Source organism: Tyto alba, unplaced genomic scaffold, assembly GCF_018691265.1.
Source record: "Tyto alba isolate M040663 unplaced genomic scaffold, T.alba_DEE_v4.0 Super-Scaffold_16, whole genome shotgun sequence".
Lineage (NCBI taxonomy): Eukaryota > Metazoa > Chordata > Aves > Strigiformes > Tytonidae > Tyto > Tyto alba.
In genome coordinates this window covers 24,336,170-24,356,628 of record NW_024881278.1, presented here as the reverse complement: position 1 = coordinate 24,356,628, position 20,459 = coordinate 24,336,170, and the positions used below count along the sequence as shown (strand labels likewise).

The following is a 20,459-nucleotide window of genomic DNA, read 5'->3' as shown; positions in this document are numbered from 1 at the left end:
GGCAAATATATATAAGGCAGTATGTCTACATGAATATTCTAAACTTATCGACATGCTGAGGTGTTCATTCACTGTGCAATTTGTTCTTTTTATTATTATTGTTTATAAAGAAACTGCATAATGAATGTTATTGCTGCAGTACAGGTGTTACATTTCGGGGGTGGGAGGGGGAATCTTTTAAATACTAGTATAACTCTTTAGTAAAGCTCCCTATTGGCTAAATGTGTTTCATGGCATTGAATATAGAGGTTTGTGAAATAAATCACTACTATATCAGTCTGGTTGTTGAATAAGAAATTGATGAAGAGGGTGTTTGGACAGCAAATTCATTTTCAGAGACAGTATGCATTCTTCAGAGAATAGAAAAAAACCCCTTTGTTCCTGCTGTGTTCTTTAGAAAGGAGAATGTGGCCAAAGTGACGCTGGTAAGCTTCTTTTCCATTATAGTTTATCCTTGTATAAATAATATCATCCCCTTGGTTTATTGGGTAACTGTGACTTACATTTGCATGTACAGAACTGAATTAGAAAACTTTCAGTGGGTAGATTATAAATTTTAACTTTGTTCTGTTAGAATCTGTGTTTTGATTAACCGAGACTTTTTTTTTGTTTAATAAACACCTAAAACCCCATAAAGACATAATACTTCTATTGTGAGTCAGATGATCTTGGTGCAAGTTTCTGTCTCAAGGTGAGAAAGCGAATATTAAACATATTAAAATATTAAACATGGAATGAAATTAATATGTACAACCTAATCATTCAGATACAATAAGAAAAAGTGGAGTCAAACTGCAATCTTATAAGAGAAGCTTTTTCATATTAATGAGTTTCCATTTGCCAATAATTCTGTCATTTGTAACTTGAATCATTCATCACCCCTGCAAATGGTTCTTTCAAGACGTTATTTGCAATTTTGTCTTGTGTTTTTGTCCTTGATGTTGTGAAAATGACCGTCTACTGTTACAGGAATGAAAAGAGATCTCATTCAAACATCTTTTGTGTTTCCACTTTCAGTGAAAAATGTTTTTCAAACCTGCAGCTGGTTATTTCTGCAGGAGTTCCCACTTATATTCAGGTTTGATTGACATTTTGAAATGGCAGCTTTTCATGAAAAGCTGTTAACTTGTAGAATTTGGTTATGGTACTAAGACAGACTGACTTTGTTCTACTGTTGGGGCCTGTCCAACCTAAACACAACCCTGCATCTGAATTTAATAGTGCTACTCAGCACAGGGAGCACAAGCTTTTTTCTTTTTTCATTTTTCTTCTTTTTTTTAACACTGGTGCTTCTGATGTGTTTCTGAACCTGACCTGATAGGTACTCATCCTGGTATCTTTTCTGACAGTAATTGAGTTAATTGGCATTCTCCTCCTTTCTCCCTCTCCTGGGCTAGCGAGTTGGCTAGGTTGCACTTCTGTAATTTGTGTGGTGAATTTTGTTTTCATTTTACATTATGAAAATAAGTGCAAAATGTTTTTAATGACTGTACAAGTACTGCAGTGTCTGTCTTAAGATGAAAGTGACTATCTGCAGCCTTTACTACTATTAATTTTTGAAGTTATGGGTGTGAGGAAAAGCTTATGGTCTTATGAAATCTTCTTAACAATGATTACTGATTTAATTTCTAGTTAAAAACCAAGAAAGCAGTGCATAACATAATTATTCTGCCCTTGTCTTTACCAAGTTGACCTTTAATATTCTGCTGGAATGTTGAAAATGGAAAAGGGAGACATTATGCAAAATTAGCACTGCATTTGTTGCTAAGCTTCTAAATAAGGATATAAAAGTATCCATATACATTAGCAGAGAGGAAAATGAGTATTTTTAACTTTGAAACAGATTACTAAAGGAACTGAAAAAAAAGTAGAGATCCAAGCATCCTGGCATCCATCAGTGGTGTCTACTGTTTTACTCAAATGTGAGAGGCAAAACACGGGAAATGTTTGGGATTTTCCAGAGGTTAACTGAACAGTCCTATAAGTAAATTTGTGTAATTTGCATGAGGGAGCATTTGAATCTTGTTTTATGAGGAGGTAATAGTGTCGTTGATTACAAGTGATTTCACATGGTTGAGCTGCTGATTTATTAAAAACTTTTCTGCATGCCATATTTAGAATTTCTGATCAACTATCCTCTTAGCTGGCTAATTACTTTTTTTATAAAAATCTTTATAGGTTTTTACCTACCCTTACTGATATGCAAATTGATAGACTCATCCAACCCCGTGCCATTGTAGTTTGTTTAGGATGCTGTGATGGTAATGTAAAATACGTCCTGCTTGTGTTGTCTCTGCAAATGTCTCCTGTCATTTGCAATAAGGCACTGGTACAGCCACATTTTGGTTAATACTAAAAACCATGTGTGTTCTTGCTGTGAAATAAAATATGATTCGCTTGATCATTTTCTTTAAGTGAAAGTGAATGTTTTCTCAGATGCCTGTTCTGTAGCTTCTAAATTTTAAAATGAATTTTTGAGTACCAACCAGAAGATAAATTCTATGTTGATGAACCAATGTTTACAGTTCTTCCCCATAATTTTGAATGAATGCTTGTCAGATTCATGTGAGCTTTCAAATTAAAAGCAAAAGCATCCCAGGTGCCACCCAGACATTACTGTTAAAAACTAATACATGCCACCACTGTTCCTCCAAGCAAAGACAGGATACATGGGTACAAGCTTTTTGGTATACCCTTAAGGTCACTGTGAAATACAAGACCAATTGAATTAAATGGCAAACTGCCCACTGACTTTAAATGGAGCCAGGATTTTGCCCTTTATCAAGCCCTAAGGGCAAGCAGATTTCATTCTTAAACAGAGCAAACATGGCAGTGTTTCAAAGGAAAGTTGAGCTGTTGTGAAGTTTGACCCAAACTGTGCAAAATGCAGAGGGCAGCACGGGGACCTTGAACTGGACTTGGAAGTGCAGGGGGTACAGGTAAATGGCTACTGACCTGTTGGGTGCAGTGGAAGGTGGTTAATATTTTGAAATGCTGTCTTCCCTGTCATTTTCTATAGGAAAATATTTTCATGTGTCATCAATTGCAAATGAACATTCTTCATTTAAAAATGGGTAGAAGAATACAGAGAGAGGGAGAGACTAACCAATGTGCTGCTGCTTCACACTGCTCCTGTGCAGAGTGAAACAGGTTGGATTTTTCTTATAACTCTCCCAGAAATAGGACTAAACACTTAAAATTTATAACTACTTTTTTTTTTTTTTTTTTCATTACATACTTAATGGTGACTTTTTCTGGTATTCCTCCTTTAGCATTCTGTGGTAAATTTTTCAATAATGTGTATGGTCGTTTCGTATGTTGTCCTTTTTTTAAAAGAAGGATCTATTAAGACAGAAAGTTTATCAATAAAATAAGGTCTGAAACACTAGAATGATTTGCCATCATAGAAATCTCAGTTTGCAAGATAAAGCTTTAAAGAAAAACATACATTTCAACCAGTTAGGCATATATTTAGAGTCTTCAAACTTGCTTGCTTTACAAGGACAAGGGTTATGCTTTTTTGAAATGGTGTAAGTACTGTATATTATTATTATTATTACAGAGAAAAATGAAATTTTTTTGGTGAGCCTGGACTTTTTCTGCCACATTTATCTGAGCAGAAGAATTAAGCAGCCTTATAACACTTTTTTTTTTTTTCCCCTCTAACTGTTTTAATTTATGATACTTTATTTCAATTTGCCTTCTTCAACTTGTATAGAAATGCTCTGGTGAATGAGGATTCTCATACTTGTTTGCTCCCTTAAGTTTAGCATAAATTTGGACGTCACAAAACCTCAAAGTAGATGGGCTGATAATCTTGGATGTTCTTTGTAAGTATTACAACCTTCTACGTTTGGGTATTTCCACTTTACCACCACCCCACCTCACACACACACACCCCTTTTATTCCTGCTGTGTAGTTGATCATTTTATTTTAATATGGCTGATGGATGTAATTATATAATAATGAACTGGAAGGGTGAAGCTAAGGAAATGTTATTTCCACTATGTCCTCCTAAATTTCTGTCTCTTCAGTGGAAGAGGCTTATATCAGTGCCAGATCCCATTTATTCCTAAATTATACTGAAACCCTACTTTTAATCTTGAAGGCTGTTCTAAAGCATCATTTCTGAACGTGATCTCAGTCTTTTCCTCTCAGAAAGTATAAGTTAGCAAGTTGTTTGCTGCCTTCTGCCCCTGCTTCTCTCTATGGTGTTATAGTAAAGCCATGTTGATGAATGCTATGTGTATATGTTATGATGAATTAATGTTAGGGATATCTCGGGTAAATCTGGTTTTGCCACATCTTTTCCTTACTTACCTGACAGCCATTGTTAGAAGTACTTTACTCTGAGTAGCACTGTTAAAGAACCCAGTTATTTTGCTAAAAACGCTTGTAAGGGTGGGTAAAAAGGGTAACGGTACAGATTTTAGCCTGAAGTGTGTGCAAAATATGTCCATGCTCATTATTTTCATAGCATTCCTTCCCTCTGTGTACCCATCATTAGACTGTCTTTCTGTTTTATCACATCCTGAGATCTGATCTGATGTTGCTATTACTAGGTACCATATAATTTCCCAGCTCTATTTAGTAAGCCACTATGCTTCTTCCATAATCTTTTCCGCAAAGCCAGTGTCCCAAGTAAATGGCGTATCTTAATGTGCTGTGGGGTTTCATTTTTCAGGGCTTTGGGAAGAAGTATGCTAAGGCTTCTATCTCTTTGAGTGTCTGCATCCTGATTTTTAGAGATATTTTTCAGAACAGCTTTTTGGAGGGGAGGGAAGGGAGGGGCGTGGTGAAGAGATGTGTGTTAGCTACTTTTCTCCCAATCATAAAATGTGAGGTATATAACTAAGATAAATAGAAAATAGATAAATATATAAATTATTGAAAGATATGAGTGCTTTATGAAACCTTTGAATCAGTTGGAAATGAGAGTGAATTCTGAGCAAGTGCAATAGTCTTCTGAAAATGCCAGTATGGATTTCCATTTCCGATATCCGAAGAGACAGCAAGCTGGAACTGAATTTTATTAGAACACTTTGGCATGTGACAAAAGAATTGTGTTGCTAAAATTGCAGGCTTTTGCATAATAATGTAATTTTTGCATAGCAATCTGTTTGCAGAATTTGTGCTTCTTCTGGGTTGTTAGTTATTAGAAATGTTCTAGTGCTGCAGCATTCCAGGGGAACTCTTTCAGTGGCTAAGACTTGCAGACAGAATTTCAGATTGAGAAAATGCATATTGTAGTGCAATGAGGTGCAGTGTGTGCAGATGGGGGAAGAGAGAGGAAGAAATTAAATTCTCCTGAAAAATCTGAATCATGAAGTATCCATTTATTTTCTGAGGCATTAAATCAAATGATGGAGAAGACTGAAAATACTTCAAGAAGATATCTGTGTATAAGCCATCATGAAGAACACAGTTGTAGCTTCTTGTTTGTTCCAAGTATAAATTTCAAAATGGCTGATGTGACTAGGAGTGTTTTGCTCTCCTTTGAGAAACATTTTCAAGAAGAACTATTCTTTCACGTGTTGTGACATAATGTAGAGTCTATGTGCAATGCTCTCTTCTCATTTTCCTAACTATCCAGTTATTTCAGTATACTTTGCACCAGATTTCCATACCTCATACCTAGAGGTCATCAGCGTGTGTATCACTTGAACCACTTGGATGTTGGTTTCCAGTTCTCTTTTAAAAGTATACATGCAATAATAAAAATCTGTCCATCATAAATCCCATCTAACTTAAAAGAAAAAAAAAAAAAAAACAACAAACAAACAAACAAAAAAAAACCTCACAAACCAACAAAAACCCAAATCAAAGTATGGGCCATTTTTAATTTTTCCACATACCTGTTTTACAAAGTCAGTATCTTAGGAATACATTTAATTGAAACTACTTTGGATCCATTAATCCTATTTGGTTGTGCATGTAAGGCAGTCTAGTTGATGTTGCTGTCAGTTAAGTAGCAGCAGGAGAACTTGGGATCAGCTTTTGGAGTTGTTTTTCCCCACTGCTAGGATTTGACTACATCTGTGGTATTCAATAGTTTTGTCTTCCAACTTCTTGTCCAGACCTTAAATCTTCTAGTCTGAGGGGATAGCCTAGTTACATCTAAATCTTGATTCCTACTTGAAAATAACTTATGAAAGAGGGCAGCTTGATTGTTATCACTGAAGTGGGCATATGATCACTTCCTTTGGAACAAGGATGGTTCCTTTGGAACAAGGTAACGGATTCAGTTACAGCATTTTTTTTTATTCCAACTGTGATAACTAAGACAATTGCTTAATGAGAAGTGGTTATTAGCTTATAAGTGAAGGGTATTTAGAGCTATGTTTTAATTGTTTCCCATTGATGCATGGGACAACTCAAAACAGAGACAAAGACATTTGTAAGCTGACCCTGGACCATGCAATCGGAGAATGTAGCAATCAGTGCATGAACATCGTAAAATGTTGGAGAAGCAAAATGAGTGCTGTTCGCTTCTGGGTAGTGATGCTCAGGTTGCAGACAGGAAATGAAGAATTGTGGTCCTTTCCTTTTCATTTGCTGCTACTTTGGTTTAAGAGAAATTACTAAGCTCTTGTGGTTTTGATTTGTCATCTGTAAAACTGGGACTGTTTTCAGGTACCTATATCTCAGTAGTGTGAAGTTTAAAGTTTCTGCAATGGTTGTGCATGTAGCTGTGGCAAGGGAGGTTATTGCTATTCTAATTTCACAATATCCTAGAAAAACCAGAACTGTTACTGTAAGGAAATATCTCCCAGAAGTTCTGTCACCTACAGGTCAAAGTAGTCTGAGTAAGTACACCAAAACCAAAAGTCACCACTTGGTATCTCTGCACTACTAGCTATGCATTTTCTGCCACTGCAAGTTTGAAAGAAGTTAATTTAGTACTTATAATGTTTTATGGAGGGACTTCAGAGTTTTTTGAGAATGTACTGTGATAATGTGCAGATTTCCTAGACTCTTAGGAGCAGAATCTAGGGAATGAAAAAGCTGTAGCTAGAGATTGAGGTTCAGCGACTGGTTTGCTCTTACTTGCAAGATGAGTAACTGGAAAAAGACTGTGTTCTTATATACAGAAGCTATTTGATATATCTTTTCGGGTTGTCTAATACCCTGAAAAATGAATCTAAACCTCTTCAAAAAGATTATGTTCAATTACTGGTAACTTAAAATCCAAAGTCATTCAATTTATTTTTTTTACTTTTCATACTCAAAACCTTCAACTCTGTTTACAAGCCCTCAACTGAAATGATCTTGTGTCCTAAAGAAGATTGAATTAGAGTCAATTCAGCTTTTTTCATTGCTAATGACAGTGAGGCACGAATCATAAAACTTTGTGTAACTGGATCCTATGTCTTTTGTGATGGGGAAAAATCATATACATGCTACTTTAGACTAGTAGCATATTTTAATGATGCCTAGCCCTAATTACATTTATACTGTAAAACATCTCTTTCTGTATTCAAATGGTTAACAGAAATGAAAATAAAACTTTAATTGAGACAGAAACCTGTTAAGCAGATCACCTCAAATGAATTTTTTATGTACATGTAGAATTACTTGTATATCTAAATTTTTAGAAAGGAATATTGAAACACTGAATTCATGGTTCAGCCAAAACCTGTCAATATTTACATCTATTTTAAAGCAGAAAATTATATTGTTGAATGTAGATTTTGAAACGTGTGTGTGTCCAAAGTGTGGCATATAAACTTGAGAAGTTTGCTATAGTAGAAAACTAGCAAACTGAGATTTGATAAACTTCCACATCATCTCTGAACTCTGATGTCTTTCTGTTGTGGTGTGTTACTAACTCCCTTTCAGAATTGCAGCTAGCCCTGATCTGCTGAAAGCATTGTATCCTTGCCTGTGTGAGTCATAAAGCAAGAGTTTCCTGCCTGCCACTGAAATGTACCTGAAGACAGAGCAGTCTGAATGTTGCAATTAAAACACCCTTGTATAACTTTTTAAACCTGCATTTCAAATGCTTTTTTTTTTTTTAAATGCTTAGAATGTGGGCTGACTAGGGGTTTCTTGTTTTGTTTGTTTGTTTTAAATATGCTAAGATAACAATTTTAAGAGGAAATTGTTCTGGCTTTGTGATGGAAAAGCATTCCAGGCATCACAGAATCACCCATGCTATTACTTTTTAGGCTGCATTTTCCTCTTCACCTTATTGACTGACCGTGTTTTTAGAGTGAAAAATAGAGTGGTTTTCTGAAACTCTTTATCTAATGGAGCTTCATATTTTGTCTTCCTTGAACTTTTCTTAGTTTTTACAATCATATGAAAACCTAATTATTATTCAAAGTCTATTGCACTATCTACCATGGCTACTGAAAAGTTCCAATCTCCTACTAGATTTTCTTTTTAAGATGAGCATATGCTCAGTATTGAAGTGGCTTTTCAGTAAACTGATAGCTTTGCCTCAGTTGAGTAAACTTAGAAGTGCGTATTTGCGGAATTACCTCTGGATGCAAGAATTACCTTTGAACCTCAGGTGGTACACACCAAATCTTTGTGTGGCTGAGACCTGCATCCTGTTACAGCTCATTCTGAGATGAGTTGGCAGGCTGGATATGGCATTAGCTGTCCATGTATCCTTCTTTTCTATGGAAGGGGAGAAGTTGCCTGAGCCAGAGTAAGTGATGATGACTTGCCAGGCATAACGGCCTTCCTCATCTAGCCATTATTTGAATTCCCTCTGCTCCTTGCATCAGCCTGGCCAGCCATGTGCAGTAGACCTCACTACAAGACTTGCACTTGAGCTTTCTTGCTAAGCTTTATGTATTCTGGAAGATGAAGCTTGGCCATAGCTGATCTAAGGTGTCTCAGTTGCCTAGTTTCTGATCAGAGCAACTTCTGCCTTGTGTGAGGAAATGTCCAAAGCTTGATGTCTTAATCTAGGTTATTTAGAAGAACAACTGTCTTTTAGTGTTCTTAAAATACAAATTCTCACAGGAAGGAATATCCAATAATAAAGATTTTTTTTTTTTTATGTTTAAAAATTCTGGATTTTTATAGTATGAGTAATAATTTACCAAAGCAGACATACATTGAGTAATCCTATCTAATCATTTGGTTGATCCATCTGGTACTTCATCTCTTAACTCCCAGTCCTGCAAAGCATAGATTCTATCCATCTACAGTTCTATCAAACTTCTCTCCTTAATTAACGTAGTGGGGCATCAGCCATGGATTTCAGTGTTCGATGATATACCAGCTTGCAGTTACACATTTGTACTCTATTGTCCTCTATTCTACCTTACAAACCACAACAAAACCAAACCTGAGGCATTACAGTTGATTTTTGGAGTAAATGTTTTTATAATTGGAATTCATAAAGATAACTAGCTTTAAAATGGTAGTTTTTAGGAGTTTCTAAACAATTAAATCTTAAATTCTCAAATACTTTATTTCTCATTTTACTTCTTTATGATTTCTCAAGCTTGCTGAAACTTGTTTTGGTTAAGCTTTAGATCCTTCATAAAAAAAAAAATTTGCAGAGGAGATAGGGGTCAGTCTTTAAAATTAATGATGCTGTAATCTGCGATAAGATTACACATTTGGAATTAATATATTCGTATATGCAGTACTTAAAAGCTCTGACTCTCTAAGTAACTTGTAAACATTGTAAGTCAGTAATAGTAATGCAATGATTATTTACAAACCTTCCACTAGAGAATACCTAAGAAAACTTCATATTTCAAGCAGTGTTTATTAATTTGCACTACAAAATTTATTATTTTATATGTTTACAAATACATTAAACACTATATTTTTGTAATGTTTTAAAGAAGCCTTTTGAAGGAATTTCCAGGCCTTGAATAAAAGGGTTATGTTATGAGGCCACAAATCCCAGTGTCCGTCAGGGACACTGGGAAAATAAGTGGTCTTTGATTTGTGCTTTTTCCTCCTGCCTACTGAGATCGTATTTGTTTAAAAAAGTATGTATATTGCAAGAGTACTCCATTGCTATTTCCGTGTACAGGGTAGCACATGCACTGTTCTTCTTTATGCTATTCTTTTAGTTCTTTTTGATTTCTCACTTTTTATATTATGTTAATTGCTTTTGTAGTAATGATCATATACTGTCAATAGTGATAGTGGTTCTGAAATGTTGCTTGATTTTGAGAATGAGAGAAATGTTGGTGTTCTCGTTCACTTGTAAAAATTGTCATTGAGGACTTAATTTTTTAGTGCTGACAAGTTAGTGCAGCTAATTTATTATTCAGTCCTGTCAACTTTTCAAACTCCAATGCGCAAACATTTTGCTTGTGCTATATATGTAATAGAAGTACTAAATATATGTCTTAATGCAAATTTTGTTAAGCTTAGTGCAGAGCAGATTTTAAGAAGGCATAAACTTCATAAGGTTTTTTTTACCAAATGATTATTTATGCTTTTGCTTTAAATATACCTTGCTGTTATATGAAATGCGTGGTGCTGAAATTGGTTTCAGTTATCAAAGATGTGAATGACACAATGGATGCTTACGTATTCTGCCTGTCAAATCCATAAGCACTGGTACTGAACAAACTTCTGTTTTCTCATGTTTCCTGGTTTTCTGTCAGCTTTCAGTCTTCCATGGGTCATTCAATAAACACTACCCTGGGTGACTTTTTCGAGTTGCCATATGTCAATCAAACTGAAGTGCATGGTTTTTAGTAAGCAGAGAAAATAAGCTTACTTTATTTGAGTTTGGCTGTGTCTTCTGCAGGACAGTGCCTTTCATTTTGTTCCATTCTTAGCTTATTTTTCTTTCAGCTATGCGGTGAAAGAGGTTGGGGGTGTAGGGGGGGGAGTGCCTGATGAAAGCAAAGGAGGAGCCAAATAGAAGAGAGCAAGAGAACTGAACAGCAGGATTTGTTCTTTAACCATATTCATTTTGAACTGATCTGCTTTTAAAAAAAAAAAAGGGGCAGGGGGAAGGTGGGCAGAGGGGTTGATGAAAGTCAAATTACATAAAGCTTTTTTCAGTAAGCATTTCAGGAGATGGTGTCACATGAAATAAAAAAATTTCTTTCTTCTTAATTGTATCATGACTAGTTCTGTTGGTGTGGGATTAAAAAATGCTGAATGTCATTGTTTGGCATATACATTTTTTTCCTAACGTGGGAATGGATGTGTCATTGTATTAAATATAGTCTCAGTTCATTGCTGGTATGAATCACCTGGTGTAGCAGTTGCTAATTGTGTTTGTATACTAACTTTGAGAAAGCTAGTGTGTGAGAAGTTGCTTATATGAGAAATCCAGGATATGATAGAATGTGTATCAACTGTACAAATGTTTCCTTCCTAGAAAATACTTAAGTGAATTTGCATTTTTCTTGTAATTTTTAATAATATTGCAAGTACCGCATTCCTTGTTAGAGATGAGTGAGAGGAACCCCAACTTGGGTTCAGTGGAGCTAGAAGTCTGTGTGTTTATATAAGAATTTTACCAAGATTCTCACATCTCCTGGGGGCTCCTCTTGGTCCGAGTTGGAACTTTATACCCAGGAGTCGCTGTTCCTCACTCATCTGCTGCAGGGGGATGGATGGTCACTGACTTCAGACTAAACAGAATTCCGGCCTCACAACTTCTGTCTTGTCCCTCTAGAAACGTACTATTCCTTCTCCTTCTGTCAGTGTAATCTTTTTTTTACCTCTTCAGCAATTTTCAGGAAAATCCCCAACTGAATTTGTTGCCTCTCAGCCATATGATCTATGAAACTCTATTCCTGATGGCCCTTGCTTTATCTTTCTGTGGTATTGCTGGGTATTCCCTATACTTGTAGAACTTTCAGCCCCAAAATACAGTTTTAGGCTGAAATTGAAACGTAGGCTTTCCATGTAGCAATCACCTTTGAAACTTAGTGGAAAATGTCCCACTGAAATCTCCAAGGGTTATGCAGTTGATTATAATTGCAGTTCAGATTGCTACCCCTTAGTTGCATAACAATATTTTTTTGGATATATGTAATTTTCTGCTAGCTTGCTCACATCAGAGAAGTTAGGTTTAGAAATCAGACATATCAGCAATGGCTTTGAATTTGTGCAGCAAGTTGAGCAGTATTCATCTTATATTTACTTGTGCTTCTATTAGGACCCAAGCACAAGTAAATATAAGATGAATTCCAGCAACTTGCAAATAACTTGAAACATTTACATGATCAAGTGTGCATTTTTTTTTTTTACATGTCAGAGCTTGACAGACTTTGTGTTTGTTTTACCATTTTCTTTGAAAATATAAATCTATTTCTCTCTCTTGGGATATTTAAGTAATAATAATATGCTGTTAAAATAAACAGAATTCAGATTTTTGAAAACAAAAAATGAGTCAGAGTTAAGTACATAGGATAACAATATATCCTATAACAATATAACATTTGGAGAAACCACAAACGATCTTCAAACGAAATTCTTGAAGTTAGGTCCTTTTATCAAACATCAGAGGGATAAGCTTGTTTTCTTAGAATCTAAGTAAAAGGGATTTTCCAGAGGATGCTAGAGGTTAAATCCAACTGCCTGAACTTTCCAGTTTTTCCACCTGACATGTAAGGTGCATTTTTAATTTTTTTCTAATTTCTGCACATCAAAAGGTATATATCATTAGACTATTTGTGTTGTATTAGTCCTGCTGTACTTAGACTTGTCTTGAAAGCATTTTGCTTTTGTGGTTTCACGAGCATTTGAAATGCAGGTGATTGTATGTAGGCCACAGCACTAGTAGAGAATGTTTTTTTTTTCCTTTTTTAAATTCTAAAACATGTTTCCATGGATTGAATCTCTGTAAAATAATACAGTTTTGAACTTTGCCTAGGATGTGTTGTCCCACCTAATTTCTCATTCAGTAAATGTCATTCAGGCTGCACAGTTATACCACTTTATAAAGAAAAAAAGAATTTTTTTCAAGAAGTATGTTGGCTAGTCTTGCATACCAATATTAAAACTCATGGATACAGAACTTAATGGTAGATACCAACAAAATAATGTTTTATGAGGTGTTAGAAGTGTTTCAGGACTTACTTAAAGACGGAAAAAAATAAATTGCATTTAGTTCATTGAAGGTTGACTTTTGGTTTCAAAAGACAAGTGAGGTATAACATGATCAAAAACCAAATTAGAGCTGTCTGACCTGCAGCTTAGTCTTATTTAGGATTAATGTTGGTCTTGTTACAATACTGTAATGCCAAGCCTGGGTCAAGAGCCTGCAGGTTGCTGCCCAGACCTGAGAACTCTTCCCTTCTCCACTGCTTTGTGACCAGCATCATTAGGTCATGTCTGCACTATGTTTGTAGGCTCTGCAGGGTACAAATCATTCTTGTTCAACTGACTTAGAAGGTGCCTTGTTTGGTTCTTGGGCATTGTAGAGTAGTAACGATGCACGGGCTGGCCATGTCGATGTCTACTAATGCTTGTAAATGTAAAATAATAAGTATTTAAGAATTGCTGTGTGTTGCAGTAGAATTTCAAGCTGTTTGAATTTGCCTTTGAGACACATGCAATCATACCATATTTTCTGAAATTATGATTTTATGGGGGACCTGGAAGAGATTACCAAATGCATTGTAGTTATGTGTATTGTTTTAGTATTTGGGGTGTGTGTGTGTGTAGGTTACCAAATGTAAGGAGCTTAGAGTTGTACTTTACTTCCATGTAAAAGCTGCTGGTTAGGGTTGTTCTAGTCTAGTACTAGCAATCTAGTGTTTAGTGTGTTTAGTCAGGCAAAATTAGTCAGTGTACTGGTCCACCATCTATGTTCATGCAGATTGGCTAAGTACAGCCTTCAGGTTTCATGTGAACAGTCGTTCTTTGACCTGATAAATTTGTCATGCTCATGACAAATGTTTCTACAGAGTCTGTACTGGTATACTGCTAGAAATAACTGACCTGAGAAGCTATTGAAAATACAGCTTTCCTTTCGTGTACATCAACAGGGTTTTGAAACTGGAAAATGTCTTTCAATTACAGTTGTAGTAGCACCCTCTGAAGGTTTTAGTAATGCTAATTTATTTCCAGTGAGTGTTCATAGCTTTTGAAATTGAGCAAAACAACAATCCTTGCTCTCTGCTTCATACCATATAAAAAGAAAAGATAGCTGAAGTACTGGGATATAATAATAGGACAAAACTGTCATATGCATGAGACAGGTGTTCTTAAACACTCTTTCTTAGTGTTAAACATTCTGTGCTGTGTTTAATGAAAGTACACAAAATGAAATTATAGTGACTTTCTCAGCATGGGTTTGCAGAATGGTGGTTTTAAAATATGCAATATAATCTTTTTTTCTGCCAATTTTAACAAATTTGCCACAGACTAATTTGAGTGGTAATCATGACCAGAAACCAAAACAGCAGCCATTGATTTTCTTCCAGGTTCCCGAATGCAAGTTACATTTGGAATATTTGGGATTCTCTTTATAAAAATACTATAAAATTTGTAATGTTTGAATTCCATGTATTGGTCAACTAAAATTATTTACTGTAGTGGTTTCAATTAAGTAATTTAATTTTATGTATCTTATTCCCTAACTCACCTGATAATTCCTTAGAAAACAAATACTAAAATATGGTTACAGTGCCTGATATTTCTAAGGGCAGATTAATTTCTGCAGTCCTTCGCACAAAAAAAAAAATCAAATCAAACAGGTGTCTAAGTACTTCTTAGTGTTATCTGTGAAGCCAGGTGGCTTTGGTTGTTGGAGAGTGATGACAAAAGAAAGTTCAGATTTGCACTGGACATCCTGCAGTTTGTGCTAAGTCCCTTATTTCTACTGGCCTTGGTTTCCATAAAACGGGGGTATCAATCCTTTTTATTGCTTGGAGATTATCATACAAAATTAAGTCTTCTGCTCCAGATCTACTATTCCAGCAGTGAATGTTTTAATGGTAGTAATTTCTGAGTATCCTTTTAATAAAACTTGAGTGATTTGTTTGGGTGGTAAATTGAAGATGGGGTTTGAAAATCCCAGCAAAGGTCATGCTCCCACTTGTTGGGCATAGCTGTTGAGGCACCTCGAGTGCTTGACTCTCCGTAAGCTCCTGGTACAAATGGTTTAGCTGTCTGAGGGAGCTAGTTTATCCTGGTTTTGTAAGGGAAGTTGTGGGGGCAATTGTGGTATTTGTTCCACAGATAAAAATAGTAATTAAGAGTTACTCTGATTAAAATAAAAAGACAATACTTAGCAGTTTTAGCGGGGACACCCTCACAGATAGGGGTGCATTCAGAGTTAGTACTAATATGAAACTGTTTTATTTAGAAGAATTTGCAGAGTATCAACTGAAACAACGATCTGCCACATTGGTGTGTTGGAGGGGTTGTTGGAGGCTGTGCAACATAAAATTCTGCCTAAGCACACTTTGAAAGTAGCCTTACATATCGGACTTGGCCTTTATTTGTGCATGTTTTATTCTGTTGCACTTAATGCAGCAGCTTAGAGGGATTGCTGATTTTACAGACATGTTGTAGTGAATGAGTAGTATGGAAGTATGTGTGCTTCTGGTGGTGTCTGAATAATCTGATACCACTCCGGTGCATATAAAGTATATAATTTCATCTAACCTCTGATATTTGAAAAGATGAGTGAAATTGTTGGAACACTGGAAAATGCACCGCAATTTAAACCCTTCTGAAACATCACCTGTTAGCAGTATGAAGTCTTGACAATGGTATTGGGATAATAATGTTTTAGATCAACTACTTTTAAAAGCTGAATTCGCAACACTTCTCTGTGCTTTGTATCAATGTAAAGAAGGATGTAGAAATTTCATCATCATAGCAAAAGGAAGCTGTGGTGGTCAGCAGCTGCATCTTGGGAGGCGGACTTGCCGTCTGGAAAGTTTTTCCTAGTGTTTTAACCTAACGTCATTCACTAGTTGAATGTATCTTACTTCTGTGAGTTATTGGTAGCTTGGGCATTGTTTTAACCATGCTGTCTTATGCTTATCCAGTTCTGTCACATCTGCACTTTTTCTTTATTGGTATCTTCACATACATGCTGTGATGTCCATTCCAAGTGGCGCAATTCTTATGTGTTGGAATAATCAAGAACAACTTGTGCATGTCTTGTTTTCTTTTTTCATGGCACCTGTCAAGCAGCAATGAAGTTAAAAGATACCAATCATCTTTGAGAGACCTGAGAACTTCTTGCCTTCCTGGCAAAAGAAATAGACAGTTGAATATTACAGTTTGTCCAAATTGTGTGTGCTCTGTCACATGAATTTTACACAAACTATTTCATCCACAAACTTAAATCTTCAGATAAATGCCAACTTTGCATTTGAAACTGAGGATCTGTGAGCACTGGTCTTTCTTCCACTAGCAGAGGTATTTCAGAATGCTTAGCTTTTGATTGTGATATATCTTTTTCTTGTTTCGGGAGGAGCAGACTGGAAATAAAGCCTCTGCTGAGTCAACTCTCTTCTGAAGAACTGCTTAGAAAGATTAGGCCAGATCTATAGATGACCTTCTTTGCTACACTCTATGCTGTAAGGCATTGTGGAGACAATGACGAATGTCTCAGTTTTGAATCACATAACAGCATGTTATTCCTTCTGAAGGAATAATATCTTAAGGAATGAGTCTGAAACCTAGGGAAACAGTCTACCATACTCTGCCACAGACTCTACTTTATATTCTGAGTAGTTGTTTTAGACCAAGATTTTTTTAGAGGTTGGCCAAGAACTGCAAAAGTTAATGGAACTTGTTAATGTAACTTGCAAAACTACACACTAATCAACTTCCAAGTACCTTGGAGTCAGTAGCTTTTCCTAAAAGTAGAAGGAAATTTTGAGTATTCTGCATTTTTTTTACTCCTTTTGCTTTCCTCCATCATAATGAAAAAAAAAAAAAAGTTAGTTTAGTGTCTTCATCTTATTAATTTTTTTTTAATTTGTGGTTCATCATGGAAAATCTAGCCCAGTATTTGGCAGCTGTTCTTTGGCTGCACAGAAGAGAAAATGTTAGTGTTGTTTCTGAACAGTTTTATTCTGGTTCTTGAACTGTTATATAAATACATTCTTGTCTTAGTGTGAGCTGCAACCCTATAGCTCTAGTATGTTACCTGCCTGATGGCAGGAGGAGAAGAGAATATATAGAACATCCTCATTAAGAGAAGCTGCTTCTTCAGTAAGTCAGAAATACAGAAACATAAAACTTTTTAGGGTGTGTGTTTATTGTTTATATCTCTTTATTCATAAAAGAAGCCACACATTAGTAAGTAGAAACTGACACTTGGTCTGCAAAGTATACAAGTAAGCTTTATGGTTGTGAGGCCAAGACTGTGCAAATGCCGGTACTTCGGCATGTATGTGGCTTTTTGCATGTGAACTTTATATGGGAGGAGTAACATTAGCAAAATTTGCATTTCCTGTTAGTAGCTTTGTTATGTGTCACATCATGAAAGTACAGCACATTACCATTACCTGAAATGAGGGGGCTATGAAGTACATTGCCATAAGTTTTACAATTGTTTCAGTTATTAACCACTACTTCATGAACTACCAATATTAGTAGATTGAGATTGATGGTGTTGGCATGTTAAATTTAACTGTGAAATCTTTAAAAGATCTGAATGGCTTAGAAGGTAAAACAAAGTAGTGGATGAAGTGTTTGGTGTCTTGGCTTGGATCCAGCTTGATGTCCTAAATGAATGCATCATGAAACCACAACAGATCAACCCAGATTTACATGAGTGACGTATAAGAGCCCTGAAGCTAAGCCAACATAGTGATTGAATTAGCTCTTGCATTTAGAGAGGCTTCTCCCTCCAGGTTTGACTTCTAAGCACTGATGGGCTTGTGTATAACTAGCAGTTATAGCTTGAAGTATGCCTACGTTGTGGAGGAAAAGAAATCTTAGAGCTTCAGAACTTTTATCTTTGACAAGTGTGACTGATTTTTCTTTTAGAGGAGGAAAAAAGGGGGAAAAACTATGAACAATAATGGAAAAACTGGAAGAATTTCCATTAGTGGTGCTTTGGTCAAGGACCTGCCAATCTTCCCAGAAATATCTGTTCAAAATCTGAAACATTTTGTTGCTGCAGGGCTGATATGTACCTTATGTATTGCCCACCCTCATACAATACCTGCCTTGTTCTTTTAGTAAATAACTGTACTGTAGTGTGATGTTCATAATTAGGACAATTTTGGAAAAATTTGTATACACAGGTGCAAAAGTACAGCATTTGTGCTTTTTTTCTCTAAATACCTTTTTATTAAATTATCTTATTTTTAATAAACTGATATTATAGCTAAATAAATGTCAGATTAAAGACAAGACAGTGGATGAACAGAAGCATTACTCCTTTTGAGTAATCATTATCTGTTTAATATAGTTTTGTTTTTACTGTATTTTTTTTAATAACTTTTCCCCTGCATCATGTAATGTGGAGTGTCTTATTCTGTGGATTTGTATCATGACAAAGATGTTGCAAACAGATACTGGAAAGCTTCTACAATTTATGTTTTTAACTGGTACCCTCATATAAGATATTGAAAAGTTCCAGCAACTATTTTATTAGTGTTAGTGTTGTTTGCAGTTCTTAATTATGTATACTTTGATATTTCAGTAACCCGGTATCTCCATTTCTGTTTCTCAGCATGATGTGTCACAGACTTTGCTCAAAGCAACTCTGGACAGTGTGGTTGAAGAGTGTGTCAGCTTTGTAGGAGTTGATATTAACATCTGCTCAGAAATACTATTAAGGTGAGTCAAACATTTTCCTATTCCAGTAATTACATGGCTCTGGATCACAGAGTCTCTGTTTAGTCTGCCATCTGACTCAAGCTCAGCTGGAGCAAATGGCTCTTGTGTTAAACTTCCAATTACATGAAAATGACACATTAAGACAGTATTTCACTGGATCATTAAGAGGCAGTTTTTAAGGGTATGTGTGATTCTCCAGAGTAAAACTATTCTTTGGAGAAAAACAGATATTTAAATATTTTGAGCCAACACTGCAATTTTAGAAAACTTTATATAATTAATTTGTATTTTTACACTGAGAAAGGGGTTTTCAAATGTACTTTCTGTCTCTTAGAAGGTATTTTTATAGGTGCTGCTAAGTGGAACAGGTTGTAAAAGTTGGGCGAGGAAAGGAGAAAAGGAAAGATTTAAGGGGAAAATGCTGAACAGTATATCCGTTTTTACTGATTTTTTTTTTTTAAGTAATTATGCCATATTTACTTGGAAAATGTTCTGGATTTTATTTCTCTTGGTTAGAAATTAAAAGCTCATTCTCTCTTGAGTGTGTAGAATTCAGAATCATTTAGCTAAAAAGCCTCTCAGAAGATCAGAAATATTGCTGTCATCTCCTGTAGTAGGAGGGGAAGAAAAAGAATGTCCATAATCTTGGTAGTGACAATTGTTTTAGGTATCAAAGTTAGGAAAAATGTATTCTTGCTAGCTTTATCTTTACTTTTTTAATCCCTTATAATAATTCCTTGAAAACATCTTTCCATATTTTGGAAGAGGCTCTCTTGCTAGTCTGTTTTTTTTGTTTCCACTTTCAATTCCATATTCTTTCTTCCATGTACCCAGTCCTTGGCCTGACTCCTGATTTGCCTCTGTCTTACCTTCTTTCAGATTTTATCAGCTATTAGTAAGAAAGCAAACAGTACCTACTAGTAAATGAGGGTGACCTGCTTGTATTCCATGAGTAAAAGCCTAGCTGAGCAAGTGCAGCAGGTGAGCACGGTCAGCCTTCCGCAGGATACAACTGTATTGTGCAGTTCAGCAGAGGGCACCAGGCTGAGGTGCTACTGTGCCTCCACAAAACTGTGAATGTGGAGTGACATTGGCCAGTCATGGTTACAGGTCATAACCATGTTGGCTAAGTATTTTGGTCTAATTAACCTGGCTTAGGATTCTCGTATGCATGTGCTGCATCAAGTTTTAGATCTAGCACGATCCCCTTCAGTTCAGTTATGCCGCTCTGTGTAGATGCAGTCTAAGTTTCCCTCAGATATACAGTATATGAAATTGTCACCCTAGATAGGATATACAATGAGCAGGGCCTTCTGCTCGTGCTTTCTGATGTATCAAATACACTTCTTGACAGATACTGCATGTGGAAGGGATGACAATGCTACAGTATTTACATTGCTGCTGAGTATCATACTTGAAAGACTTGAGATCATCAGTGGAAAACTCTGTGAACTCTGTGTCATGTTCCTTTGTCAGTTTAAATAAGCTGGATTTCATAATGTTTCTAAGAAAATTTTGAAGATAATTCCATTCCTAGTGATTAATAATTTGTCTGTGGTTAAAGGTGTGTCTCTGCAGTTTAATTCTGAGGTTTCACCAACTTCAGATTAATATTTTTAACTTTTGCTTGAGGATGAGAATAATGGAAGGATTTTTTTTTTTTTCCTTGATTATTGACTATTCTTGCCAGGTTTGCTGGTGGGTTTGGTTTTTTTTTTTTTAGAATCAGCCTGGGCCATTCCATAAATGGGTC

General features: G+C 35.8%; 1 protein-coding gene across 4 annotated transcripts in view; it reads left to right on the top strand.

Annotated features, from left to right (window-relative positions):
- Positions 1-20,459, top strand: part of SRBD1 (S1 RNA binding domain 1) — a 130,609-nt gene that overhangs the window by 92,055 nt on the left and 18,095 nt on the right. For all 4 annotated transcript variants that reach the window (XM_032985314.2, XM_032985312.2, XM_032985311.2 and 1 more), the window contains one exon: positions 18,600-18,706. In XM_032985314.2, the coding sequence (XP_032841205.1) occupies positions 18,600-18,706 (107 nt within the window). The remainder of the gene's footprint in view (positions 1-18,599; positions 18,707-20,459) is intronic.